Source organism: Penicillium macrosclerotiorum (genome assembly GCF_028827735.1).
Source record: "Penicillium macrosclerotiorum strain IBT 26536 chromosome Unknown utg000009l_segment0_segment0, whole genome shotgun sequence".
In the NCBI taxonomy this organism is placed as follows: domain Eukaryota; kingdom Fungi; phylum Ascomycota; class Eurotiomycetes; order Eurotiales; family Aspergillaceae; genus Penicillium; species Penicillium macrosclerotiorum.
The window spans coordinates 1,480,851-1,508,061 of NW_026643088.1; the positions used below are offsets into that span (position 1 = coordinate 1,480,851).

General features: G+C 51.5%; 11 protein-coding genes across 11 annotated transcripts; 8 read left to right on the top strand and 3 right to left on the bottom strand.

Moving 5' to 3' along the window:
• Positions 1-25: 25 nt before the first annotated feature.
• Positions 26-1,043, top strand: rex4 (putative 3'-5' exonuclease; the record flags this gene model as incomplete). Its single annotated transcript, XM_057081401.1, has 2 exons — positions 26-354; positions 434-1,043. The coding sequence occupies 2 exons, from the start codon at positions 26-28 to the stop codon at positions 1,041-1,043; spliced, it is 939 nt and encodes a 312-aa protein (XP_056930238.1).
• Positions 1,044-1,531: 488 nt separating this feature from the next.
• On the top strand, positions 1,532-2,238 carry N7462_009688 (ribonuclease H2 subunit C; the record flags this gene model as incomplete). Its single annotated transcript, XM_057081402.1, has 3 exons — positions 1,532-1,685; positions 1,767-2,143; positions 2,194-2,238. The coding sequence occupies 3 exons, from the start codon at positions 1,532-1,534 to the stop codon at positions 2,236-2,238; spliced, it is 576 nt and encodes a 191-aa protein (XP_056930239.1).
• A 921-nt stretch (positions 2,239-3,159) lies between these two features.
• Positions 3,160-4,259, top strand: N7462_009689 (putative mRNA decapping hydrolase; the record flags this gene model as incomplete). The annotated part of the gene is made up of 3 exons (XM_057081403.1): positions 3,160-3,241; positions 3,300-3,959; positions 4,030-4,259. 3 exons carry the CDS (start codon positions 3,160-3,162, stop codon positions 4,257-4,259), a joined length of 972 nt encoding a protein of 323 aa, XP_056930240.1.
• Positions 4,260-4,558: 299 nt separating this feature from the next.
• On the top strand, positions 4,559-5,470 carry N7462_009690 (uncharacterized protein; the record flags this gene model as incomplete). The annotated part of the gene is made up of 1 exon (XM_057081404.1): positions 4,559-5,470. The coding sequence occupies one exon, from the start codon at positions 4,559-4,561 to the stop codon at positions 5,468-5,470; it is 912 nt and encodes a 303-aa protein (XP_056930241.1).
• A 531-nt stretch (positions 5,471-6,001) lies between these two features.
• Positions 6,002-6,822, top strand: N7462_009691 (ubiquitin carboxyl-terminal hydrolase; the record flags this gene model as incomplete). Its single annotated transcript, XM_057081405.1, has 2 exons — positions 6,002-6,053; positions 6,122-6,822. 2 exons carry the CDS (start codon positions 6,002-6,004, stop codon positions 6,820-6,822), a joined length of 753 nt encoding a protein of 250 aa, XP_056930242.1.
• A 387-nt stretch (positions 6,823-7,209) lies between these two features.
• N7462_009692 (uncharacterized protein) lies at positions 7,210-9,184 on the bottom strand (the record flags this gene model as incomplete). The annotated part of the gene is made up of 5 exons (XM_057081406.1): positions 7,210-7,608; positions 7,663-7,995; positions 8,063-8,219; positions 8,284-8,793; positions 8,925-9,184. 5 exons carry the CDS (start codon positions 9,182-9,184, stop codon positions 7,210-7,212), a joined length of 1,659 nt encoding a protein of 552 aa, XP_056930243.1.
• A 1,820-nt stretch (positions 9,185-11,004) lies between these two features.
• On the bottom strand, positions 11,005-12,369 carry N7462_009693 (MT-A70 family; the record flags this gene model as incomplete). Its single annotated transcript, XM_057081407.1, has 1 exon — positions 11,005-12,369. One exon carries the CDS (start codon positions 12,367-12,369, stop codon positions 11,005-11,007), a length of 1,365 nt encoding a protein of 454 aa, XP_056930244.1.
• Positions 12,370-13,381: 1,012 nt separating this feature from the next.
• N7462_009694 (putative RNA binding protein Jsn1) lies at positions 13,382-17,058 on the bottom strand (the record flags this gene model as incomplete). Its single annotated transcript, XM_057081408.1, has 3 exons — positions 13,382-13,387; positions 13,453-16,759; positions 16,841-17,058. 3 exons carry the CDS (start codon positions 17,056-17,058, stop codon positions 13,382-13,384), a joined length of 3,531 nt encoding a protein of 1,176 aa, XP_056930245.1.
• A 1,868-nt stretch (positions 17,059-18,926) lies between these two features.
• N7462_009695 (uncharacterized protein) lies at positions 18,927-19,186 on the top strand (the record flags this gene model as incomplete). The annotated part of the gene is made up of 2 exons (XM_057081409.1): positions 18,927-19,057; positions 19,090-19,186. 2 exons carry the CDS (start codon positions 18,927-18,929, stop codon positions 19,184-19,186), a joined length of 228 nt encoding a protein of 75 aa, XP_056930246.1.
• A 306-nt stretch (positions 19,187-19,492) lies between these two features.
• Positions 19,493-21,950, top strand: N7462_009696 (putative signal transducer; the record flags this gene model as incomplete). The annotated part of the gene is made up of 2 exons (XM_057081410.1): positions 19,493-21,482; positions 21,613-21,950. 2 exons carry the CDS (start codon positions 19,493-19,495, stop codon positions 21,948-21,950), a joined length of 2,328 nt encoding a protein of 775 aa, XP_056930247.1.
• Positions 21,951-25,268: 3,318 nt separating this feature from the next.
• On the top strand, positions 25,269-26,834 carry N7462_009697 (uncharacterized protein; the record flags this gene model as incomplete). The annotated part of the gene is made up of 3 exons (XM_057081411.1): positions 25,269-25,477; positions 25,785-25,844; positions 26,069-26,834. 3 exons carry the CDS (start codon positions 25,269-25,271, stop codon positions 26,832-26,834), a joined length of 1,035 nt encoding a protein of 344 aa, XP_056930248.1.
• Between the last annotated feature and the right edge of the window lie 377 nt (positions 26,835-27,211).

The window sequence follows — 27,211 nt, forward strand, 5'->3', positions numbered from 1 at the left end:
TATATAGGCATTTACAAACTTTGAAATGGATTCTATTAGCCTCTCCAGCAACTGGAAGAAGTTACAGGCCACTCTTACAAAAGGCAGCGCCTCGACTGCGGTATCAACAACAAAACGCAAGATCTCGGACCGAGACTCGGTGAACGCTACCGTGAAGAAGCGCAAATTTACCGAGAAAGATCAGTCCAAAGCACGTGTGTTGAAGACACCGTTCAAGCGAAAGAAGATGGCAGATAGTACCGATACTACGTCTTCTTCCAACTCTGCTGCTACTGGCTCGCGCAGAAGGTCTAGCGCTGGAGTTTCGTCAAAAACTGAGACCAGTTCAAAGGAAAATGAAGGTCGCTCATCAACGTGAGTATCGGCCTTTCTGAATGATTTTTTTTTTTTTTTGGTTTTTATATCACCATATCATTAACGCATTCCATTCCAGTGCGGAGGTTGGAAAATATGTCGCCATGGATTGTGAGATGGTGGGTGTCGGGCCAAACCCAGACAACGACTCCGTTCTTGCGCGCGTCAGTATCGTCAACTTCAACGGCGATCAGGTCTATGATTCATATGTCAGACCCAAAGAGATGGTGACGGATTGGCGGACGCATGTTAGCGGTATTGCACCAAAGCACATGGCGGAAGCACGAACTCTCGAGCAAGTCCAAAAAGAAGTGGCAGCGATTATGGACGGACGCATTCTTGTCGGCCACGCTGTCAGCAACGATCTGGACGCATTGCTTCTAAGTCACCCTAAGCGCGATATCCGAGACACAAGCAAACATCCGGAATACCGAAAGCTTGCGGGCGGTGGTTCCCCTCGACTGAAAATGCTTGCTGAGCATTACCTCGGTCTGAAGATCCAAGAAGGTGCTCATTCCAGTGTGGAGGACGCCCGGGCAACAATGGCTCTATACCGGCGGGAAAAGGACGCTTTCGAGCGAGAACATCTGAAGAAGTGGCCGGTACGGAAAGTTCAAGAGAACAAAGACAATGGTGATGGCCAGAAGAAAAAGACGAAGAAGAAGAAGAAGCAGCATCGCAAGCGATGATGTGAGACAGTCACCCGAAGACCAAATAGTCGTATGTATTGTAGAGTTGCAACTATATATACCCCGTATTCGCATTCGTGAAAATATATTCTGAATATTCCTTACTAGATTGAACCAGAACCTGTATTTCTTGTCTATAAAGTTAATTTGATCTGCCTGAAATTGGAGCGAGCTCTTACCAGTGGTCACATACTCGACATTTTCAGACCGCCGAATTCCGCCCACTTAACGCGGGAACGCGAGACGCGACTCGACCACCTCGACCACGCCGCAACAAATCCACCAAACCACCACTATCATCTAAGACTTGCTACAACGACTCTTGTTAGCATCTAATGGATATTTGATTTGTCTGAAAATTGATCAGTCATCTAGATCTATCAACCAGCAAACCATTTCGGGCGGCATTCACAGGCCATCGCCTGTCTCCGAGGTCCTCCAATTACCGTAAACCTCCATCCCACCACTTTCACGTTCCGATTTCAGGCATGTACGCCTTTCAGACAGGCTCTCAGCCTGCCTCTCAATCTCCAAAGGAGAATTTCGCTCCTCGAGTCACTCCAAACATCCTTCCTTGCCGAATTAACCACGATGGTCCGATCGACTCTTCCGAACGGTTCTGGGCGCCTGTCACAGATGAAGGTACATAGAGCAGACATTATAGGAGCTGATAAAGACCGGGGGCTTAAGAAATATGATATACTGACGTTATGTCTCTGGCAGAAGCCAAAAAGACTGCCTACTTCCGTGGGCGCAAACTTCGTGGTCGACGCGTTGCAGTTCCAGACGGCTATCAAGGTATGAACCCTAGACGTGAACCTCCTAGAAACACCCAATTCCCTAGCCTAACTTGGTCGACCCTCTATTTTTCAGGAATTGTCGCTATACCGACGGACCGCGTGCTACCAACTTCTCAACAGACCGACAAGAACGCATTAGACGACGACGAGGTTGTTGAGGTCCTGCCAGAGGAGCCAGTCAATATTCTTGAAACGCAAGGAACATTTGATGGGATGGTAGTATGGGGGCACGAAGTTCTTCCTGCTTCGGATGATACGTTCGTCAAGGGGGTAGAGGAGTGGATACGCTTTGCTGAGACTGTGAGTATATTGTCTAGCTCTGGGAGAAATAATTTCTGACTCTCTGCAAGATGCATGGGACACCGCTGCCCGCCGCGAATAGTAATAAAAAGTGACTATATAAGTAACTGGTTGTTTGCGTTCTGAATGGCGCAAGATGGTGGAGATACCCACGGAAGATTTTCTGATTTGGTTATATTGCATTATCCGATATCAAATCTACAGGACTATTCGGTAATCATGCTTGTCTGGTATTAGAAATAAAAGCACTTGACAGTCTTAGGCTTAATAGTCCTCATTTGGCGGTAGCCAGTATTAGGTTTCTTCCCGAAATATTTTCAGAGTGCTATCAAGTGCTTCTAATAGGTGGCGATGAAGTACATTATCCTCAGGCTGCTAAAACTGATTAGCCTGGGAAGCACAAGGCTTATTCTAGAATATCAATTGCGAGATCGTTCAACTTCAATCAACTTGTATCGTCACTTCTTGCTTCATATTTTCCCCATCATCTACTTGTTCCGTCTTGAGTCATTTCCTCGATTCGTCTTACTTCGGTGTGATGGCAAATAAAATGTCTTTCTCTCTCCACAGATAAGCATGATTGAATAGATGATACTCATTTTATGGATATGACATCATTGGAGTAGAAACTCTTGTAACATTACTCTATGTTTACCTCTATTGTCATCGGTTGTATTTGTATATCCTATATTTGCGCCATTGAGCCTGCTTTGAGAAAAGGTCCCATAACGATTGCCTGTTTTGGATCTAATTCTGAGACAGAGCTTTTAAATGCTACAGTATCTTGAATATGTCAATGGAGAAATAAAGTGCACATCAAAACCTGTTACAAACAAGGACACTAGAAATATAGACGGGAGCTCGACTCTGTTTGGAAGCTCTACAACCCCGCGCGATAAGCCTGACCGCCCTCTCATTCTGCAGCCGATAACAAATATCTCCCCACGCAAGTGGTGCTTGTGCTTGGAATCAAGCCTCGCAAAGCTATTGGCCGACCTAAAAAAAAGTTTCTCAACATGGATGGAGCATCTTTCAACCCGAAGGCCGTTCCAGAGGCCTTGATATCTCAATTCCAAGTGACAAAATTGCTCAAGCAAGGTATGGCACTGGCGCTCCTGGCCCTGGCGATGGAAGGATCTAAGCGATTACACAACAGACCAAAATGGCAGACGGATTGCTCTGCTTGGTACAATTGATGATCAGCAAGGCATTCTCATCGCTGAGCGTGCGGCCTTTGGCACCGAATCTTTGGAGGTCATCCAAGCATTCCACGCCGCCATTACGCGAGTCAAGAATCTAGGCGACAACGACATCTACCGGTGGTACCTTGCCTCTTCCAATGGGAACAGCCAGTCCAATGAAGGTCAAGAAGACCTCAAACTGAATCTAATTTGGCCTTGCACAGCGCAACACATCAAGAAATATTCAGATCAGCAACTTCGCATGGTGACTGAGACCCCGGAGATCTACCAGCACCATGTACGACCATTTATGCAGGCCAAACGTGAGGAGGGGCGCTTAAACTGGGTCTTCAACATCCTTGAGGGTCGCACTGAGCAAGAGGATGTCATTATGCGGGATGCCGGTCACGGCCCCGAGGACGCATTCCTCATGCTACCAGATCTTAACTGGGACCGGAAGACCATGAGCTCGCTGCATCTGTTAGCACTGGTACATCGCCGAGATATCTGGAGTCTCCGTGATCTTCGGAAGAAACACCTTCCCTGGTTGAAGTATCTTCGGCAGCGTGTGCTGGAAGCCACTGTGAAGATGTATCCTGATTTGGAGGAGGACCAAATCAAGCTCTATGTGCACTGTACGTTGCCACACGTTGCGTTCTATTCTGGTTTGATATCCTCGGGCGCCTAGGCTTACTGTGACATCAGATCAACCCACTTATTATCACTTCCACATTCATGTCGTTAATGTTATGTTGGAAGCCGGCGCTACCCAAGCTACTGGGAAGGCCTTTGGCTTGGAGAACCTGATCTCCCAGCTGGAAACTATTGCCGGAGATGAAGATGCCAGTATGGCTGATATGAGTTTGACTTACTATCTTGGTGAGGCGAGCGAGCTGTGGACTGAAATTTTCGCCCCCTTAAAGAAGGAAACCTAGGCCCTGCCAATAAATGGTTTGAGTATCCAATTTTAGAACGCGAGAGATCCTCAAACCCACATTTAAATAAGATGATCTCTTATTGTGAGACCAAAAGAATTATTTCGCCTATTTTTTGTCCTGATTGGCGGTTTTACATGTTTTAGATGTTGGGTTTCGCATGGCAAAATATTTGCAGGCGCCAACACTGGCAGCCGGCGCTTGCAAGTGATAGGATTTATTAGCCCCTCTCCACCCCGAATTGATGAGTTCCTGAGATTTAAAAAGAAATCCACCCCCAAAGAACGATGACTCCAAACATGAAGCTGATCGTGGATTGGGGTAATAATGCGCAGGAGACCTACACAGAAGATCAATTGATATCCCGCATCACTGTGTCCCCAACTTCGTTTGCCGCCCAAACCAAACGGGTCTTTCGACTGTCCTCGAAAGCTCTAGCAAAAACGTATTTATCCTCAGAGGTAGAAGATGTTGTAGCCGCATCGAATATGGCCTGGCGTCTAGGGATTCGGGTTCCTTTTCTGAAGAAGATCGTCCGAAGCGAGTCTAATGCCTATTGTGTGATGGACAATATCCCAGGCAAGACACTTGAAGACATCTGGCCTGACCTGGGATGGCTCGCGTCCATCGGTCTTGGTATGGAGCTGCGTGAATATGTCCAGCGTCTCCGATCAATGACTTCATTTACTGCTGGCGCACTAGATAGTGGTGAGTGTCGGTCATACTGGCTTGAGGACCGATTTGGTCTGCCTGCGAGAGCCGGTACCAACGAGATAACACACTTTCTCAAATTTTGGAGCAATTTTACTTTGACCAAGGAGACAAAAGAGACCGACGACATGATAGATCTTCCATCTCCGCGGATACCAAGTGTATTAATGGCGGAGAAGTTTGTTCTCACGCACCATAATCTTACGCCTCAGAACTTGCTTCTCAGCGATTCGGGGGATTTGTGGCTTCTTAACTGGGACTTGACAGGGTTTTATCCGATCTACTTTGAGTATGCAGCTATGCAGAATTTCCAGATCCCTGAGGAATGGGGGTTCTTTGCGCGAATGCGGTGGTATCTATTTTCTTGGATCGCAGCGGGGTACTATGGCCGTGAGACTCGGCTGCTGGAAGCAATCAGGGCAAAATCGACTCAGTTTGAGGTGGGGAGGAAACCCTTCCTCCTGAAGAGTGGAGGGCCGACCAGATATCCTCTCGTCTGAACTGCTGCGGATTGCATAGGCTTTTGTAAATATATCAGACGCTAATTTTGCAAGAGGGAGGATATAGTAAGCACCTTGCGATGGTCGTCAACAGAGCTAGCTGTATATCAAGTAGTAGTCTTCGCTAGCAATGTGAAAACATAAACATGTAACATAATTTCTTGATTGAATCTGTCTGGTCTTTCCACGCAGAGGCACTAACTATGCTCAGGGTAGTGCGCTACCACTGATTAGAAAGGGCTAAGAAGAGATGAAATTAGAGGCATTCATCCTTAGAAAAAAGAAGAGAAAATGTCTCAGGCCGGATTTGTTTGATATCGGAATATTTTATATACGTCCGACAAGTATGTAGTAGATTCTACTATATCGGTCAAGGTCACCGGAGCAGCTTCCCCGTGTGGAGATCGCCGATAACAACCGACCCCGCAACACCAACCTAACTTCCAACGTCAACTGAAACACCTTCACCTGTCACCCTCCTCTAACTCTTCGAAGGTACCGATATTCAGATTTACCTCCTGGACCTCCATCATGGCCGATAACCCCGACGTCCCGGACACTCAAAAGGCCTTCGTGCCACTCGGTCCGTTCCTCTCCTCCCCGCATTCACAACAAAATAACCCAAGGCATCCCAATTTACAAACCCCACAGAAAACAACCCCGAAGTCATGTCCCACTTAGTCCATCAACTCGGTCTCCCCCAAACCCTCGGCTTCACCGATGTCTTCTCCATCGACGAACCAGACCTCCTCGCCTTCGTGCCCCGCCCCTCCCACGCCCTCCTCCTCGTCTTCCCGGTTTCCACCACCTACGAACAATCCCGCGCCGCCGAGGACAGTGCTCTTCCAGAATACACAGGCTTTGGCCCCGCCGAGCCCGTGACCTGGTTCAAGCAGACGATCCGTAACGCGTGCGGGCTGATCGGGCTGCTGCACGCCGTCTCCAACGGCGAGGCCCGCAAGCACGTCATCCCGGGTTCCGACTTGGCTACATTGCTGCAAGAGGCGGAGGGCCTAGCGCCGATGGCACGGGCAGACCTTCTGTATGCGAGCAAGGCGCTGGAGAGCGCGCACGCCGACGCGGCGAAGCTGGGGGACACAGCGGCGCCGGATGCAGAAAACAGTGTGGACCTGCACTTTGTGGCGTTTGTGAAGGGGACCGATGGGGTGTTGTGGGAGCTGGATGGACGACGGAAAGGTCCGTTGGCGCGGGGCAAGCTCAAGCCAGAGGAGGATGCACTGAGCGAGGCGGCGCTAGAGCTAGGAGTGCGGCGGTTTTTGAAAACAGAGGCACAGGGCGGGAATCCAGATTTGCGGTTTAGCTTAGTGAGTCTGGGACCTGTGTTTGATTGAATGGAGGGACGATACGGTAGGTGGAGATGATTGAAAATGAAAGGGCTTTTTCTGTGGCGTTTATGGGCATTTTTAGGAATAGATCGTTAAGCGGATGACGAGGCGCAAGTTCAATAACTTGGCTCGTGGCTCCTTCTTGTATAGCATAAAGAAGCTATTTTATTCCTAGCAACGAGGTACGATCGCAAACATGCGTTATTGCATGGAAGGTAGCAAGATCTAATTGCTAAATGAAAATCATGCTGTCTAAATATAAATGCCAATGCGTCTTGCTCGGTATGTATCAAAATCTCAAAATAAGAACTGCGTTTCTGCGAAAAACTCCAAACGCTGGACAGGCCGCTGATGAGTCGTTTTCTGGATCATGCATTCTCAATATGCCTTGTATCACTGCTGTTGCTGCTTTCCCGACTCCTCAACTGGAGTGGCGGTGCGAGTCTCAGCGTCCGTTAATTCATTTACGATTGTATTATTTTCGCTTAGTTCTCCGGTCTCATCGCCTGTGGCTACTGGTTGATCGTTTTTTGCAGGAGTAGCATCGCCTTGTGTGCCCAGCGTCAAGAAAGGAACCATAACCAGGGACAAGCCGGCCGCCGCGGCAGCGAACCAATAGACCGCTAAGTAAGGGCGAATAGCAGGCGTAGTGGCCGTCATTTGATTGGCAACAGCATTATTGACGGACGTCGCAATGCCAAGGCCCAGGTTATTACAAAGCTTGCTGACAGTATTGAAGATACTGCCCGCAATAGATTGCTGGGACGGAGGAAGCGAAGACATCACGTACATCTAGACGTGTCAGCAATGGACTCAGAACAGATATGATTGAACGTTGGCACTTACATTTGTTACGTTAAACTGGATGTCAGCACCCACCACGATGAGAACAAGCGCCGGGAAGATGTATTCCCAGTAGATAGCGTCTTCCTTCATGAAGCTCAGAATTAGGAAGGAGGCGGTATACGCCAAAGCCCCGATGCCGGTTAATAAAGTGTTGCTCACGCGGTGCAGAATCAGACCGCAGACCACATTAACAAGCACGCCACTGACGACCATGGGGAGTAGCCGCGCGGTGATATCGAGTGCTGTAAGATGTTTGACCTCCTGAAGGTACAGTGAAAGATAGAAAGAGACCGCTGCAAATCCCATGAAACCAAGACAAAAGGTTGCCATGAGCTAAAAAAAAATCAGTAAGGCCCGAAGGCCAGAAAGTTAGACAATAGAATGGGAGCAAAGACCATACCAACGAGAAATTGCGGTCCTTCCACACCCACAGGGGCATCAGAGGGTTTTCTACGACGGACTGCCAGTACAGAAATCCAACGAGAAGGAAGAAGCCCACAATAAAAAGAGCGAGGACGTAGCCAGTCTTCCAACCATCGGGAGCATCGCCAGCCAATCTACTTAGGTTGTTAGAAAATCGAGAGAAAAGAAGAGACATATGCTGAAGTAGGGAGTACTCACGAAAGGGAGCTGGAGAAAAAAGCAAATCCGACGACCACCAACGCAGTGCCAAAGAGATCGAATTGCTTGACAGCTTCAATACTGACTGGGGTCCGAGAGAATCCATCCGGTGGCACAGTCCAGACTGTAAGTACGGTGAAGATGGCATAGACGACAGCCAGCGCCCAAAACGAGGCACGCCAGTTATACTCATGCGATGCGACGCCAGAGATAATCATGCCACCCACGAACCCAAGTGGATTGCCCGCACTAAAGCAAGCAAAGGCCCGATTCTTTCGTATTGACGGCTTTTCGTATACCGCGCCTAGAGCCCCCACAGCTGGTGGGACAACCGCAGCGGCAAATAGACCTAGGATACCGGAGAAGACATCCATATAGATTGCATTGGTCGCAAATCCGGCGACCAAGAGCGAAAGTGTGAAGCCCGCCATGCCGATAATAAAGAGCACCTTGCGGCCAAACATATCGGCGAGCTTGCCAAAGGTCAGCAAGAAGGCACCGCTGCTAAGACTATTGGAGGCAGACATATGGTCAGCGAACTCTGATTAGGTGAAACGAGGGGAGCAGCCATGTCAGCGAAGGGTTGAGAAAAGCAAGATGAAAAAAGGGAAAAGGGAAGCAAAAAGATGCTAAACACGTACGAGGCACCGGCATTGATCCAGGTAATCTCCGCCGAGTTCATATTTAAATCGGACCCAATGGACGCGGTGACTCCCACAATAGCGCCCTGGAAGAAGGATTGTTGGCCGATAGCCATTGTCGCCGTTAGAACAAAAAGACATTCTTGAAAAGTCGAGTTGAAGCATTTCGGGCGCTGCGCATAGTCTGGCAGGTCGTCTGTAGCTAAAGTGATGTCCGGGCCTTTTTCCTGGTCGACATGGTCGAGTAATTGTGACACCATTGTTATCGCGTTCAAAGACACCAGGCGACGCTCTCACACTCACGATCACCTTTAGTGTAAGCAACGAGGAAATTTAAGAGAGAAAAAAAGGAGTGCGAGAGAGATAGTCGGGGTCGGAGGTCCCGAGTTGGCCCCGACGGCGTGGAGATCGCGATTACGACAGCGACTAAAAGAATTAGCCTCTTCTCATTAGCCTCTGTATAGACAGGGGGCGGACGCGCTGAACCCGTTATATGGCTTCATTTCTAGCGCCTGGCTAAGTGGGGGTGGAGAATTTTTTTCCTACTCGACCACGGAACCCGAATCTAGACCGACAACTGGTTGCAGATACATGGCGCATCGCCCAACAGTGAACGTGCAAATCCGACACTGGGCGTCGCAATGAGAGACCGCCATTGTTGGAAATGCATGCTGAGAAATCGATTTTGTCAGCTGCGGATGGTTTCCGCGATACCTCTTGATGAGTATGGCGCTGGTGATTGGCCTGGGGCGGACTGGTCATTACCCTATTTGGTCCTAGCGCACGCGTCCAAGATATCGCGGCTATCGATGCATCCACTCAAATATCCGCAGACGCGATAGATATTCATCCGATGAAGGCTTGAGGTCGAGAAGCCATATTGAGCATCATAGAAAGCGCTCAATATCCTGGAAACATACGTTAATGCTTGATTCCCGAATTAACTTGTTGGAAATGCGAATCAACAATACCGAATTTGGCTTCCAGGAATATAACCAGTCACCGAAACCCTTTGATACAAGATCAATGTCCACCACACAATTCGTAGTTGAACTCAAGCCAGCCGACATATTAGTTCTTGTCATTTCTTCTGTTCCTTGTGAGATTTATACGGAGTTTCCACTAGTATTTTTGGTCCGAAAGTAGATTGAGGCCGAAAGGAGCCTTCATTTGTGAATAATAATTTCTCTACTTTTGAGAAGGAATTGACTATTATTTCCAGAATGGCCAACCCATCATTAGAGAAAAAAAGGACTTCCCAGGCCGCTTAAAATAAACCAGCAATTCTAGATCCTCGGGTTCTATCACATTGTCTACCAGTCCTGTGTCGGGCGTCAATTCGGACGTTAAATAGACGAACTACGAGAAGGATTGTATTGACAGGATTATTAAATTGACCGAATGCGAGATTTACCAGGCCATATTCTCGAATGTAATAATGTGCCAATGACACTCTCACCGCCAGTGTATGACGTTACATCGCCTACATGAAGATAATTGAGATAGACAACTGGAACCACGAAGGGCTTTCTTTGTTGAGTTTCCCGCATTGAATAGGTGCAAGTTATTTGTCATCACATTGACCAAGGCCTCAATTCAGCTTGAATGAGGAACGCAATTACTGCTAGGATGGCGTAATTATTAAACAGATCGAAATCATAGAGTGCCCGCGGGCATCCCATTCCCAGGGACTGTAGATGAAAGATGAGCCTTGCTGGAAGATGTCTGGGCTTGGAGGGGCCAAACACACTACAAGCTGTCAATGCATGCAGATTTCATCCTGAAGTTCATTCCCTGAATCCTGGAATGCTGACCAACTTCTGACTGTCACATGGAGGACCTCCTGTCTTACTTGGAGACGTAGCTTGCACCGCGACCGGCGAGACTAATGCTCGATAACATCACACATGTCGGTCAGGGGATAAGCAAGTCCCATGGCAGATAAAAGGATCAAGGTGGCGCAGCCTCCAAAACAGGATTATGCTAGATCATAAACTGCCATGAGTCACAGATAGTGATGGGTCATATTCTAAGAGTGAGCTAAAGAGGCAGCTCTCCTGCGAGCTGGGCAAATATTGCATTAGTTCGTCTCGCAATAGTCGACCCAGTATTCACGGGCGTTGAATTTCAGAACTTCATTACCACACGCCCACCACTCAGCCGTTAAATTTCGAGCAAATACTTCCAGAGCCGAATATGGCTGGTGCACTGATTTGGGACCGAATGGACCATCTGTTTTGAAGAACAACTGTTCAAATAGAGATTTCAGGTTCGGCTTCCGAGAATGAAGATCTGGTACCGCCGCAATCACTCGTCTGCGAATGCTGGCAGGATCAAGACCCAGTAAATCTGTCTCCTGTGAAATGGGCCCTGGATTTAGGTTGTGACTCGATGCTGAATCCATGGTGGATTTATTTCTTCGTCCAATGATGAGAATTTCGTACGGCTTTCTCCAGAGCCCGTCCAAGGGGGACACTGGCTCTCCGTCGACGGTAATTTTAATCCAAATCCATTCCTCGTAGATCTCAAAGCCAGAGCGCATCAGTGCTTCATAGGCAGCTCGTCTGGATTTCTCCGAGTTGGTCACCCAAATAGCCGCCAGAGACTCCTGGCTGTGAAAAGACCTGCTGGACGTAGCAGCCATGTCTGGATTCCAGGCTATGTTATCATTAGTCCGGCGATAGGAATGCACTCGCAGGATATCCAGCAATCTTTGGGTAAGAACTTCCATTTCATTTACTACCTGGTAGTGACAACTGCGCCGGACTGATTTGTTCGGCCAGGGGGAGTCGAAAAGAATTAGATTGAAGGTTTGACTAGCAGGAATGCTTGGGATTGGATGGTCAAGCGCCATTACTTCGGAGGGATACCTGGCACTGGGCTGCGAGAGAGGGAGTGTGCAGCATACAAAGGTCGATTTAGGTGGAATAACATATTCTGCAGGCTCATTAGGTCTCTTTCCATGACGGGTTGTCTGGATCGCAAGAACCGCGGCATCCGAGGAGGGGTTCTTCACGATGCCCTGTATGTCCGCAGGCGTGTCGAAGCTATTGACGGACGTAGTCGATAGAATAACCGGGGGCCCTAGTTGTGAAAACGCAGAATTCTCACTTGACTCTGAGCCAAACGCCTCGTGACTGTGCACATTCAACTTGGAGTCAACCAAACTCTCATAGTGCCGCTTCTTCGGTGGATCATGGCCAATGCCATCTTCCGATGACCTTTTTAGCTTGAGGTTTTCATCAATGACCTGACGTGGAAGACACCATGGTCGACCAGCAGCGCAGTATTTCGATTTAATATCCCGCAAGGCAGCTTGAACTAGCGGCTGAATGAACTCGCCATGATACCGCTGCTCGCTGAGTGGTATTCTCTCCAGCACTTTGGCACGCGCTATCTCTGTCTTCGGCTCTGTGCATGGAAAAGGTATTTTCAAAGGTGGCATAGAAACAATATGCTTTTTTCTGCTGCAAGGGAATGATCCTGATCCCGATGCCTCTTTACTGGACGTTGATCGAATCTGGTCTTGATTTGTTCGTGTCGACTGGCAAGTTAATTCTTGAGCCAAAGCGATTGAATATGGCGTGTCCATGAGAAAAACTGTGTTCTCTGGAGTCTGAAATATAATATCCGAATCATGATCTCGAGAATTGGACATTGCAGCCCTCGTCTCTCTATTCTGGTGGTCGGTCTGAGAGGGGATGTTGAGGTGAGTTGCGGACTCGGGAGAGGTTTTCCAGCTTTGGTGGGCGGACGCCGGAATGCAGATTCACCACCACATCGTGACATACCCAAATTTGAGAAACGCAAGACATCCGACTAAAGAAATGATCAAGTGTACCTTGGTGATTTTCATTCGCAAAATAGCCCGGGAACTCCTATTAAGTGGACTAAATCAGTCTCCTACTAGAACATCGGTCCAACCCAAGAAAGAATCCGTCCACTCTAAGGCACATCAAGAAGCCGAGCCAGTACAAATTCAGAAACCGACAGAAAAGTCCACAGAGAGAGAAAGAGGAAGAGAATTAGGAGAAAGCGAAGAAAAGTTATTCTTAGAATAATAGAAAGAGGAGTAAGAGACCAGAAGATCAAAGATCGCAAGATACATGGACATTTAAAAAGCGCTGAGTCTCCATGAAGATACATGAATTGCGTCTGGTCGCCTCCAGACAGCACACTTTTTTTTTTAATGATACCCCACCTTCCACCAAGTTGTCACTCCCATGTTTCCCCCAATGACATAGATTGCTTCCTGTCCGGCGATCCAGCGTCCGGAACGAGAGCGAAGGCGAGGGGGAAACAATATATCGCACCAAGTCGATTTGATTCACAACATAGCTAGATAACCCGCTGAATCTCCATGAGAAAAAGATGGCCAAAAATTGAAACGAGGAAAATGAATTTATACATGTAGATGGAAGCAGGGAAAAAATTTCAATTAAAATCATACGCGAAGATCAGCGCTAAAAGCCATGTTAGCAGGCAATCACCTCAAGAGTGGTTGTGTAAATATAGAAGGTAGACTCACCCGTACACGTCGACCTCCGCTAGACTGCCCCTGTACCGGCTGTGCCTGGGCATAGAACTGCGGAGGATATTGGTACATTTGGGCCGGGTTGACCACTGGGCTGAACTGTTGCGGGGGATAGTTGGACTGGCCCAGCATTGGACCAGGATTCATCTGGCCCGGCGCGGCAGAGAGCGTAGATGCCTGTTGGTTCTGGAGAGAGCGGAGGTTCTCAACCGAGGGCGAGGCGGCGGGATATCCAAAATTGCCACCTGCCATGCCGGGGTACACACCGGCGGGAGATACACCCCGGGCCTGAGCAGCAAGGTATGCCTGGTACTGCAGCTGTTGCTGGGTTAGAGGAAGACCGGTGTCTTGGCCAAACCCGATACCATTGACACCGCCGAGTCCATTCAAGGGAGCTCCAAATCCGGACAGGCCGTTGGAATAGGCGTCGAGCGGCGCAGTGTTGTTCTGATCAGCAGAGATGGGTCGTGGATCAGCAGTCTGGCCAAGCATGCTGGAACCAAACTGTCCACTGTACTGTCTCTCCAGGGATGGTTGCGCAGGGAAGTTAGAGCTCCCATGGCGGGAGGACTGACGGTGTTGCGATTTCTCAGGCGTAGAGGCATGGCTAGCTCCGTGCTCACGACCGTGGTGCTCGCGTCCATTGCCACGGGAAGACAAGCCGACTTCATCCATCAGGCGCTTGTATCCTTGGCTCGGTGAGGCCTTCAGCTTGGTGAGCACTTTGGACACATTCTTCACAACTTCCGATCGCATGGACTCGTCGAAAAACGGAGTAGTCAAAACTTTGAAGATCAGTGTTGCGCCAGAAGTTTGATCGCTAAGGATCTTTTCAAGAACTTCATCGCCAGGGCTGAAGAAGAGGGCCTTCAGGACGATATCCCGAGCCTCGGGCTCATTGCGCTGGTTAATTACCTTGAGGACAGTCAGGTAGGCAACCTTGTGAGTGCAAAGGTGGACGAGATGAGGCACGAGACGGGGAGCGAGGACCGTTCGACGGTGGGGAAATGTACAGGTATCGAGGAACCAGGTCAGCAGTAATGCTCCGTTAGCATTGGTAGCAAGCTGCACACTATGCAAGGCGATGGCAGCTGCCAATGCACGCTGCTGGTCCTTCGAGGCATGGTGGCTTTCCAGACAGGCCCGCATAGCTCGGGCTCCAAATCGGCCTTGGGAAACCTCCCACATACGGCTGAGCATAGTTTCAAAGATAAAATCGTTGAAGGGCGTGCCAAACCGCAAGCAGCACTGAAGCACATAGTTTCCGTATTGATCAAGGAAAAGCGACACTGTGTAGGGACGGAGGGCGTCAACAATCATATTCATCTGAGCTGGAGTCTTGGCAACGTCAATGATCTTCTGCGCGGCCCATGTTCCATTCTTGTGTACGCCAATTTCAGCCAAATGAGGTGCAATGTGAGAGAGCATCTGTTCTTTAGTAGACTCGGAACAGAACTCGAATAGCTTCTGGACGACCGTGTTACCCAGATAATCGGACGACAGCTCGGCAATTTCAGGGAGCATAGCTCCGGCCGTCTCCTCAATCTCTTGGATCGAGCAGGCACCGTTGTCAATACGTTTGCGAATGTCACGCAAACGGGGTGCATCAAACATCCGGGTCTGGCTAGGCTCGGGAATCGTCGGAATTTCATCTTCAAAGGCTTGGAACTCAATAGCACTCTGGATGGTGGCCGTGATGTTGCGCGAGTCATCCTCAGTGGCTCCGAATTCTTGAACAATCTCGACCATCTCCGGGAGCAAGTCAATGAGAGCAGGAAGCTGAGGCACAACACTAACACTATCGGTCCGCTCAGTCCCATCGGATGTCAAATGAGATTTGAAGTTGGGATCAGGGGTTGGAGATGACTGGATGCCATTGGCACCCGGAGTTCCAGTAGCAGAAGCTCCAGGAACCTTCGCATAGCCAATTCGGACAGGTCCCGCACCAGGGAAGATCTCCTTGCCATTCAGAAGCGACTTGGCCTGTACAGCGCTCTCAATTCGTTCAAAGTTGACGAAGCCACAGTTCTTGTGGGTCAGCACGCGGGTGGACTCGATTTTTCCGTACATGCCGAAGATGGCCTCAAGCGAAGTTACAGTTGTGGAGACGGGGATGCTGCCAATCCAGAGGGCTCTGGTCGGGCCATCCTGATTGTTCTCATCTCCCATCTCGCCGGCTTGTCGAACACCTACTGCGGCGCCACCACTTCCTCCAAGGTGCAGCAATTGAACGGCTTCGGAAAGTTCATCATATTCACCGCTCTCCGCGATCTGAAGATCAGCAGCACTAAAGCTGTTGTCGAGACGAGAGGGGGTGGCAAGGTAGTTCCGAATAGAAGATCGCTGAGGAGGTGCTTCCAAGATACCAGCTGTCCGGGCTCGAGGCCGGCTGACGGAGGCATGGCTGGCAAACGCTTGGACCGCAAGGTTGTGCTGGTGTATCTGGGCCTGTGTGGCGGCCAGTTGAGCCGCAGTTGCGGCCGCTGAAGGGGTAAGCGTGCCGGAGGGGATTTGTGAGTAGCGACTCTCGTATTCCATGTCCTCGTCATCTGCGTATTTCTCCTTCGCATTGACTGAATATGAACGGAATCGATTATTATTCTTCATCATCGCCAGCTCAGCCAGGAGCGGCGGCAGCGCAGAGGCTTGCTGCTGCTGCTGCATGAGAGCCTCCATGGAGGGCCTTGCCAGAGTCGCCCGGGCCTGCTGCGGGGTCTCTGCCAAACCCAGGTAGTCCAGTGTCTTCACATCGGAGTCGGTCAGTCCATCTCTTGAAAAGGACGACTGGCTGGGTGAGGTTGGTCCTTCCGAAGACCGGATGCTCGTCAATGTTGTAGCTCTATCGCGACCAGTTGACCAATTAGTAGAAAACAAGGAAGGGCCGAAAGGGCTGCCTGTCCCCAGGAGGCTGCTCCTCTGCGGCATCGAGCCAGCTCGAAGACGGGATAACATGGCCGGGGTTGCCGCCGCTGCAGAAGTCGTAACTTTGGCGCTCGGTTCCATTCCAGGGGGTCTAAAGGGACTGGTGGAAGGTGTCGGGCGGGAGGTCTGCGACACGAATGGCTGCTGAATATCCATCTCATTGAGAGTTCCCATGGGAGGAAAACGAGACGGAACGGTGCCGGCGCGCGCTCGGCGTCCCGAGCCGGTGATTGAGCCACTGGTAGTGGGGATCAGGTCCGGAAAGCTATCCTGACTTGGAGATTCGGGGATATTCTCGCGAAGCGGAGTCGAATGGCCACTGGTCGGTGGGCCCCAAATGCTGGGAGAGACACCTTCCTGTGCTTGGATCTCGCGGGCTCTGTAAGGGCAAAGAAAAATAGTTAGCACCGACCAATGTGCCCGAGGGTATCGCAACTTCCAAACGGCGCGAGCTACTTACCTTTTCGGGTAGAGACGTGTCCCCAACTCGTGAGAGGGAGAGCCAGCCCCCAGCCTTGAGGCACCAATAGATCCCGAAGAGCCAAACGGGGCTTTCCCCGTCCCAGACCCAGCCAGATCACTGGGAGAACTTCGCCCTGTCGATGTTCCCGACATGGGCTGCGTGGTTGGAATGTAGTTGAAACTCATTTGACCGTCTGGTCGTGAGACTGGTAACATTATGGATTACTTTAGTCCGGCACCAATGCGAAGCGGTCTTTCGTATTCACGTCCACTCGCAAGACCCAGCGCATATACCAGAAGGAATTGATGCGGGTTGATCAACTCGATGAATGAGGGAGGGGGTTCTGCTCAGAAGCGGCAGTACGTGGCAAGCACCATAGGGTGGATTTTAACTGGGATCAAAATTGTGCGGTGTCCAACAGATGAATCGGGACGTCGAGGAAAGGAAAATTCGATGCGACCTAGAGAAAATAACGATTTCACGGTCAGTTGGAAGACGGACGAGGTTCAGAGGCGTTCGGTGTTTGTCCGGTCTGGGGCGCTCGGGGGGTTGCAGGAACGGGGGGAGGGGTTGACAAAGCGCTGCCACTTGGGCGTGTCCAGGATGGGAAGTGGAGGGCAAAGTGAAGATAGACGGAGCGGAGGATTCCTCTGTAGACACTGACCGTAACAAGAAGTATGCAAGCAAAGATCCCACGACGTTTTGAAGTCGTGAACGTATGACGATCTCCGGTCCGTGTCCCCAAAGCGATTGAATCAACCCGGAGGATTCCCAGCTGCTTGGATTCGCTCTTGATGGATGTCAAAAGGGCGCAGGCTCAAATGGATGCATGTAAAATCAGAGAAAAAGTCCACACGAACGAGCGCCAAGTGAGGACAAGCAGCAGGATGGAGAAGGATGGTCGGAAGGCCGAAGGGATCGAGGTGGCTGGAGGGCGAGTTAGTTTGCGCGGCTCCGGCCCAGAGGCGAAAGGAACCCCAACAAGGACGGGGGGAAGGACGAGGAACTGTCACTGACCCTCGTCAAATTGCACAGTCCGAACAGAAGGGTGGTGAGAAAGGGAAGAAAGAAGTTAAGAAAAAAAAAAACGAGGAAGAAAAGCTCAGGGAAAGAGAGGGAGGGAAAGAAGGAGAAGTTGGGGGGAGTGTCCGGATGTTCGAGGCGATGTGGTTGGTCAAAGGCGGCCTCTGTTCAGCTTCAATTCCCACAATACAATTGTGCCCCGGAGAACACGGCGACCATGGCCCACAGTTCCCTGTGAACAATTCCAGCCAGGTTTCCTGGCAATTCTGGAAATTCAGCTACAATTGACAGTGACTAAGTGATTCTACAGAACACAGAATACGGGCAGCCTTCTTCAGCCCGGCAGGGGCAGTATTCGATGCAGCGTTTGGTGAACACAGCCCCATCGATGTCATTGCTCTGGAGACCCAAGAATTGAGTCTACCTGGAACCTCCAGGCCCGGAGAGACAAACACCCGGAGGTTTCTACGAACCCTCTCAACCGGATCGTGGAGATCTGAAGATACTCATCCGGCAATTCCCGTATTCCCATACAGTGGGCCGTGGAATGGGTTGGCGGCTGTCATGGTGGTTTGGAAAGAAGGGAGACATGGAAGACAGGCCATGCCGGGTCTTCAACGAAGACCTGGCGTGGAAACAGACAGAAAGCCCCGCATTCCGGGTGCGTCATGCCTGGAATACGTCCGAGAATGAACGAGGCCCTGCAAATACGATCCCACCCAGCCGACGGCCGCCAATCCATATTACCTGTTCGCTGAATCCAGGTGGATGCCAGTCAGGGCCAGTGGTGATGCAATTGCCCCCAACAAGGCGAGCAAGGGAACTGCTATCGTGGGCGTTCCGAAACCCGCGCCCCAAAAGACTGTTTGGAGTGGATGCGCGCAAGGGATGGGTCAGGTACGTGTCCTGATCCTTGTCCTTGGGATCTGTGAGCGCCGGGATCTGAATTCAATCGCCATTTGGAGGGTCTTGTGGATGAGACAGTACAATGCAGCTGCTTCTTAGTGTAAAGCACAGCCTGAGGGTTTGACGTGAACAATCGCTCTCCTCGTGAACCCCGATGTCTGCCAAGCTTCGGGGAATACTCTCGGCTTTGCAACGGGTACGGACGACGGAACGCCCGGAGAATCAGCTCGTGGGTCATATCGTGCCGCCTGGGACATTCATGATTGAGGAGCCGGTGGTCGGATGGTGTGTGGATGCTCTTAGACAGCTTGTTCCAGGCTAGTCCGATCAATAGAAAATAGTCGCGAGAAGGTTAAGTTGGAAATCATGGGCCGTCCAAGCCGGCGCCTGAAGGTGTTGTGGCCTAAGGCATGAATTCATTTAGCCGCCAGCGCAAAGCCACGCCGCGACCTCCACTAGCGCGCGCTCTCTCCCTCTCTTTCTCTCTCACTCTCCGAAGCGTGGAATCTTCGTCCTCCTGCTTTGCGCCCACGTCACGGGCCTTTATTCCCTAATTCTGGTTCCCGTGTGAATCTCACGCGGCTTACTTTTCGGTTCATTCTTATCCTCGCCGTGATCTTGCCTTGTGTGAGTCCGGCTCGCGTCTGATGCCCAGTCGCTCACCCCTACACCGCGATTAGTCTCGCAATCTCCCGCAGCCATCTCGAAACCCACGTCAAAATGACAGACCTCATGGAAGAGTATCCCTCTTCTGGCATCCCGTCCTCGGGGGAGGAGGAGGAAGAGCTACAAGTGGAGTCTCTGATCCAAGGGCGCGCGAAACGAAGCACAGCAGGATTACACATGTCTGCACTCATTGATGCTGCCGCTGACGATGATTTGACGCTACTTTTTGAGGAAGTGGAAGACGATAATGAGTTTGCAATGGATGCAGAGGCCGCGGAGGAAGACGATATGGGGCTCGACTCGTCCTCGGACGACGACGATGACCAGGGACCGAACGCGCAGAATGACTACGAAGGGGAGATGGAGCTACAAAAGGAAGAACGCAAGAAACGCCGAGCACAGAACGATCTCCGATTTCAAACACTGCGTAAACGAGTCAAAATCGACCCAACCGCTGTGTCCTCGATACCCGTTCCACCCCGCCCGAAGAAGAAATCGGAGCGCATCTCGTGGCTCCCGACGGTGGAGGATGGACCGACACGATCGTCCTCTCGCCGACAAACGATGGTCAACAAGGAGCTGACCCACGCGCGTCTCAAGGATAGCCAGGAAAAGCGCATCCGGATTATCGCTACGATGAAGGAGGCCGAGAAGCGGAAAGCCCATCTGAAGCCCAAGGAGATGACCCAAGAGGACCATCTTGCCGAAGCTGCAAGGATCGAACGAACAAACAGCAAGAGCTTGAATCGATGGGAGCAGACCGAGAAGCGGAAAGCCGAAGAACGACGGGCCAAGATCGAGGCGCTGCAGAATCGTCGTCTCGAAGGGCCTGTTATCTCTTACTGGAGCGGGTTGGCTACCTTTGTGAACGGCCGCTTGACCCGAGTCGGCAAAGTGGATGTCAAAATGAAACCGGAAAAGGAGGAGGTCCGTAAGAAAAAGAAAGAGAAGGATGAGAAGCCTGCATCGGAGGTGCAGGCTGCGCAGAGCACTACTCCTGCCCCATCACAACCACCGACCGCATCAGTACCATCGGGAGGAGATTCTGCTCCGGCACCTAGCCAGCCTAGCCAGCCCAGCACTAATCTTCCATCTGATCCGCAGCCATTGCAAGAGACATCCAATTCTGAGCCCCCTGCCAGTCTTCCCACACCTGATATCACAGAGTCCAACAAAGCAGACGCCAGCTCGGATGACAAGCCAATCGATGAATCTATGGAGCAGCAGTCTGCAACAGAGCCAGCGGTCACGAAAGAGGGCATTCAAGTCCCATCTGAACAGCAACCCGTGCGTGAGACCGCTGTCGATAGTGAGGTGGCCAAGCCTATCGAGCCAGAGGGTTCGAATTTGTCCACCGATTCCACTGAAAAACAATCCGAGCCTGTAGTAGAGGCGGTAATTCCCCGGCGTCCCTCTGCCCCTACACCAGGTGATGCAACAGAATCAGCGTCGGCAGAGCAAACAGCAATTGAGATGCCAGATACCGAACCGGATTTGATGGACATAGATCCTAAGCCAGAAATCACTGTCGGCACCCCCAAGGCGGAAGAGTCACAGCTATCTCCAACAGATGATCGATCAAACAAAGCAGCTCTGAACGGTACAGACGTACATACAGGTCCCGGAGAGGCCCCTCAGACCACCTTGGCACCAAGCATCACTGAAATGCCGTCCAAACAAGTTTCTTCCGAATCTGCACCTGCAGCTGCAACTGCAACCACCACGCCACCGGACGCTCAGAACCCTCAGACCCCTCAAGCCCCCTCCACCAATGCGGCACTGCTGCAAGCCACGCCGCCCAATCTATCTGGAGTGCCAACTCATGGCCAACAAATAGACAATAATGTTCCTCAACCACTGATCGAAACACCTGGCGCGGCTGCCGCGGCGGCCGAGCCCGCTGCGTCCGAGATCCCACCACTGCCACTAGTGACCGAGCATATGGGCCGCAACCTGACGATTCTCGAGAACTTTGATGATCGGACCGCGCACAGCAAGAAGTTTAGCATGTACTTCAATGCGAAAAAGCCGCCGCGCCTGACCAGTATGTTCCCGTCCCTCGTCCCCCCCCTCCCTCCTCACGCTTTCCCCACTCTACCCTTCCTCATCTATATTCCTATCTTGTGCAACACAGAAGGAGGCAATGTCGCTAATCTTACCCTCCACTACTGTAGAAATCTCGTCATCTCTATGTGTCATCACCTCGCTCCCATCTCGCTATCGCGACCCCGAGACCTCCCTCCCTTACGCCAACTCTTATGCATACGGTCAAATCCGGCGCATGTTATCGGAGGGTTACGTCTGGAGCTCGATGCTGGGATGCTTCGTGGGACCTGCAGGGTCTGCAGCCCGGGGTGTACCCGACCGATTCCTCGGCAACAAGACTGGCTCTGCCGGCGAGGGCGAGCAAAATGAGACGTCTGGCACGGTCAGCGCGAATGCCAATCCGACCAGTACTGAAGTTAAAGGCGAGGCCAAGACTACAGCTGAGCCGATGGAAGTTGACAAGTGATGCGTCGACCCTGTAGTGCGCCGAATGTACGATAATGTCCCCCATAGTTTGTGTATAGTGATACCCTTCCGAGCCAAATATCAATTTACCGGAACCACCGCGTCCTCTCCGCCGTCTAGACGTTGTTTCTCTTTCTGCCTCGAATTAATCTCCCCCATTGAGTCGGTGACGTGCTGGACTGTCACTCCGACTACTTTGCTACATCCCCCCATTCGCTGTTGCCCCCGAGACAGCATTCATCCTCGCCAAAAAGAAACACGGTAGAACGCAATAAAAGGCCTTGTGCGTATCCACTTTTTTTTTTTTAACTCGCGAGTGTATTTTGGGCTCTTCACAGTGTTGTCTCAGGGGGTTCCACCTATGATGTCTGCGACCCCTCGACTCCGCTGGTCAGGGTCGGCTCCGAGGTGCGGGAAGGCATCCACGGTTTGCGGGCGCGGAAGGTGACGGGAGTCAAAAATAGTAAGTTTCGAGGGGGGGCAATTACACATAATTGATTGTGGGTTTTATTTGTCAGGTTGAGATTGGTCCCCTAATGAGTGTTCTTTTCTTTTATCTCGCACTTCTTGAATAGGACCGTTGTTGGCGAACGCCTATACAAGCCCCCGGGGGGGGGGGTTCGGGTATATATATCTCTGATGAAGTATATAAACGGGGACCTGCAGTTGCATCACTCCGTCGACACAGAGTGCAATTAAAGTGGTAGTTCGAATACTATAACCCAAGGCCTAGTTCAGAACTAGTAATAACCTTATCAAAAAACCATCCCACAGCAGAACCACCCTTCAACGTCCACACTTATCCACTTGTTAAACTCTGAGGAAGAATCGCCTCACTTGATGTCATCGACTTTTTTACAGTAGGTCTTCCCCTTGCGCAATCGAGTAACACATCGTCTGACGTGCGTCTAAGCTCATTGACGAAATGTTTTCTTTTTATTCATCTTTTCGTTTTGATCGACTCCACCCATCACCCACAACACGGCCGATTGGCATCCCTGGGTATGTACATAGATTTCCTTAGGCCAGTTTCGAGATTCATCGGATCTCCCGCCTGTCGAGACCAATCCACCTTCTCTTCCTTATCCAATTGTCCATTGGTATCAGAGCACACTCCACCGATGTGGCGAAACCAATACAAATACACGTAGAAGGAGATACTAGGCACCTACGTGTCACAGCAAAGGGCCGGAACCCCCAACATAGTCTGGACCAAACTTCCCTCGCCTCCCCTCCCCCGGCGGGCCAAGGCCAGCTGTGGAGGAGAGAAGTGACGGGCTCAAAACAAACGCACTGGAGGGGTACACAATGGCATAATGGCCGTGGATAAAGGTGGATCGCACGACCATTTGGGCAGCTGTCTCCATCTATCCGAAACACGAACCGCGCGGAAGATCGACGTCTAGGCTCCAACAGTGGATAGTGTCGTGTCATGGCCGAGAGGACTCGGCCCTCTTTCCTCCTCTTTGTCCTCTCTTTCGCCCGGCATACTGGCTGCATGGGACCCTTCCCTCCACCACAACCCCCGCATGGGTTCTTCTAGATTTGTGTCTTCGCGGTCTGGGCAAGGTAGGGCAGGACACGGTGATGGACGTGTCAGGGATGTGTCATTGGGTGTGGGGACGATATGTCCACCAACCTCCACCATGCCGATGACTCTTTTTTCCAGTTTCTTTCTTTTCTTTCTTTCTTTTTCGGATTGATCACCCCCGGGGTAGTTGGGGGGCAGAGAGAGAGAGAGGGTCGATCACCGAATCGGCATGGGTGGAGGAAGGGGCGAAATGGTCCAGGCATCGCCAAAGAGAAAGACTAAGAGCGTCCGAGAGTGACCGATCATGGCCCGAGTGATTTTCGTGGTTTCTGGCGGTGAAGCAAATTGCGAAGCAGGTACCCTCGGAGCCTTTTCGATGGCGTCAGGTCTGAAGAGGGTTTACGGGTGTCTACGTGCTCGAGGCATGATTGAGAGGAAGAAGTTGCATCTGGTCCTAGGATGTCGTGATGAGAGCACGACATATATACCTCTCGACTCAATTGTTCCCTAGCAGATCTCCGTAGAGAGCGAGCGAGCGAGCGAGCGCGTGCTGAGATCGAGACATCATGGTGGTGGATGAGGTGCTCAGGTCTCTCGATCGCAATCTGGGATGATTGCCGGGGCACTACTGCAGGCCATTGGGCTTTGGGCCCTGGTCGCCTTGGTCGCCCTAGTCACCTTCAGACGATTCTGTGGCCAGGCAGAGGAAACATCCGTGCGTATCAGACGGGCACGTTTCTGAGGCGGAGGGTGCACGGGCGAGAACTCGACGTGGTATTCGCAACCTGGTCGTTTTTTTTTTTTTTTTTTTTTGGTCTCCCCTTCCGAGAAAAGCAGAACGGAAAATAAAGAACAGCCAAACAAGACGCGGGAACCTGGGACGGTGGGCCACCGATAATTATAGAAGAGACCCCGGGGAGAGGACAAGGCCCAGGAGGAGGGACGACTGGTTGCGGAAGGTGGACGTTCGAGGCGGGAGTGGATGCTGGTCTGGATCGGGGGGAGTCCACACCACCATTGCGTGGCCGGGGAGGGGCAGCCGGGCGACGACGGAGGGGTGTCGTGATGGACGATCGGAAAGTCTAGATTCTCGACTGGCGCGGTGATGGGATAATGATGATAATCATTATTTATAACCCACCCTCGCTCTTTCTTCCCCCCCTCCCTTTTGCCATCAGAGAAACAAAGATTGATCTGGGGCTGTCAACCCTATTCTTTTATTTTGTTTTTATTTATTTTTCTTCTGTCAACCCCCTTCCCCACGACTGTTCTACTTTAAAAACGTCTTTCCATCCTCCGGAGCCTGACTGATTCCGGCTGTAATCCCGCTTATCAGCCGGCCCCGATTCGCCGCTTATCTCGCCGATCCCTCCGATAAGCACGGCACCACTCGACGCTTATCAGGCCTCGTTCACTCATTCCACAAACTCTCGATTCGAGGATTCAGGGACTCGAGATCTCGTGCCGGGTTGCCCCTCCAGAAATCTCCAATCTGCAATCTCCAGAATCAAGCCCCAACCCCGACCCCCGCCGAGTTTAATTCTCGTCGCCTACCCGGCAATCCTCTAAATACGATCGTCTCCCTCCGCGGATGTCCCTTCCCGTCTCCATCCTACTCTCCCCATCCCCGTCCACCCCCCCCAAAAGGTTCCAACAAGTCTAAACAAATCCCTCGTCTGGAATTCTTGGTGCTCCACTCGTCCCGCAAGGTGCGCCAGATAAGATAGCACGAGGCATTTATTCTTGTCCCGGTGGCTTCACCGCCATCCCTGCTCCCCCCCCAAAACAATGACTCAACCAACCGCCCATCGTCGTGCTCCTTCCTCTCCTCATGCCCATTCCTCCAAGCCCAAGACGATCCGTCCTGTTCTGCACCGTCGTGGCACCTCGGGCGTCAGCCTCTCCATCTCCAAACTGGGCGCGGGCTCCCATACGAGAAGTGTGAACAGGGACGACGAGACCGATCTGGATATGGCCGCCAGTTTTCTCAACTTCTGGTATGTTGTTATCTCTCTTCCCCCCCCAAAACCATCCCTCAACCTTGTCTGCGAACCTTCACCGTCCTTCGCTCGCCCCCTCCCCCTTTCTGAGGGGCAAATCTCATTTGAAAGGGGGGGCGAGCGAATTCTATTTTCGGAGGCTTGTGTGAGGGTGTCTTATCTACACCCTATAGCCCGGCCCGGTTCCTGGCCAGGCATGCCAGCTGCCGTCATCAGCGCTGTTGGCTGTTTGGGCCTGTATCCTGCGTCCTGGCTTCGCTTGTTTCGCTTTAAATAGACCGTCGGCTAATGTTCTTCGATTTAGCGCCATGTGCGAGAGACAGATTACCATCCCCAACAACTCCCTCCTATATTGCAGTGAACGGTATGTTGGCTCATAGCTTTCCAACTCGTGATAAAACCCTCGACCGGTTCTTTCTCCCCCAATTCCCCCTTTCTGGTGTTTCTTCTCTCTTGATCCGTGGTTTTTTATTTCTATCTCGCCTGTTTTTTTTTTTTTTTTTTTCCTCTCTTTTTCCCCCCATCTATACGTGTTGATCCGGCTGTAACTTTTCAAACCCTCCATATACTAATCCGCTATACTTGCAGCTGCCGCCGCAAAGACTCTTGCAAACCACTCTCCGCTTCTTTGCCTTCTATGTCCAACATGTCTACCATGTCCTCGACCATGACTCCTTCATACACCACCGCTTCCTCCACTTCGATCTCCTTCTCTACTTCTCCGCCCGCCTCTCCGCCTCTCTCCCCTCGCACCATTGTGGCTCCCATGACTCCCACTCGGATGCCGTCCACCTCCCTCTCCTCCATCCGGATACCCACCGTCAGCCACGATGGCAAGTCAGATCTTGACCCCACCGAATGGAAGCCCGTAGAACTCGCTGGGAACCGGGGCTCTTCGACCTCGCTTGCCTCTTCCGCCGCCTGGTCCTACCTCTCCCAGTTCCATGGCCACCACCCCGCGGTCATGCTGCCTCAGCGCCGCACCCACCGCAGCACCACCAGCCTGCCCGCCCTGGACGGCGGCGCCAGCCACACTCCGTCGCTAGTGAACACTCCCTCGTCCATCGCCTCGTCCGTCAGCAGCACCGCCTCTGACTACCTGGCCATGTATGAGCCCTCCGTGCCGCGCCCGCTTCCACCCCGCCACAACCCGCTCTTCGCCGGCAGCGCTGCGACCAAGGATGTGGCCTTGGTTGTGCCGCGCATCGCCTCCACTGCCGAAGAGGTTGGCGTCGCCGAGCTGTCCGACAGCGGCTCCATTTTCCCCGCCAGCAGCGCTGTCTGGGAAGACTGCGAAAAGACGGCTGCGCCGATTCGCATGGTCCGGAGCCTCGGTGTCGAGGTGAAGGCTTAGATACGACTGATAGGAGGACTAGTGTGGGGGCGTTCGAATGACGTACCTGACTACCGTCCGCCATCAAAGTAATGCTTGGCATTGGCCGCTGAAGGAATGGGAGTTTTGGTATTTCTTTTCTCTTGTTTGCTTGGTTGAGCGTGAGCCTTCGGGCCTGGAGATTTGACCCCTTAGATCATTGTCATGCGATGATGATATGCCTTTTTTTTTTCTTCTTTTCTCTACACTTGGCTTGAGAGCAGATAGATTTCTTTAATCATGGATGAAATAAAATGTGCGGAGCACACCTCTTCAATCTGATATTTACTTTCCCTCACTTTTGATCACTCTTGCCATAGATATTCCTTTGGGGAACCTGAATATCTCTGGTGGTAGTT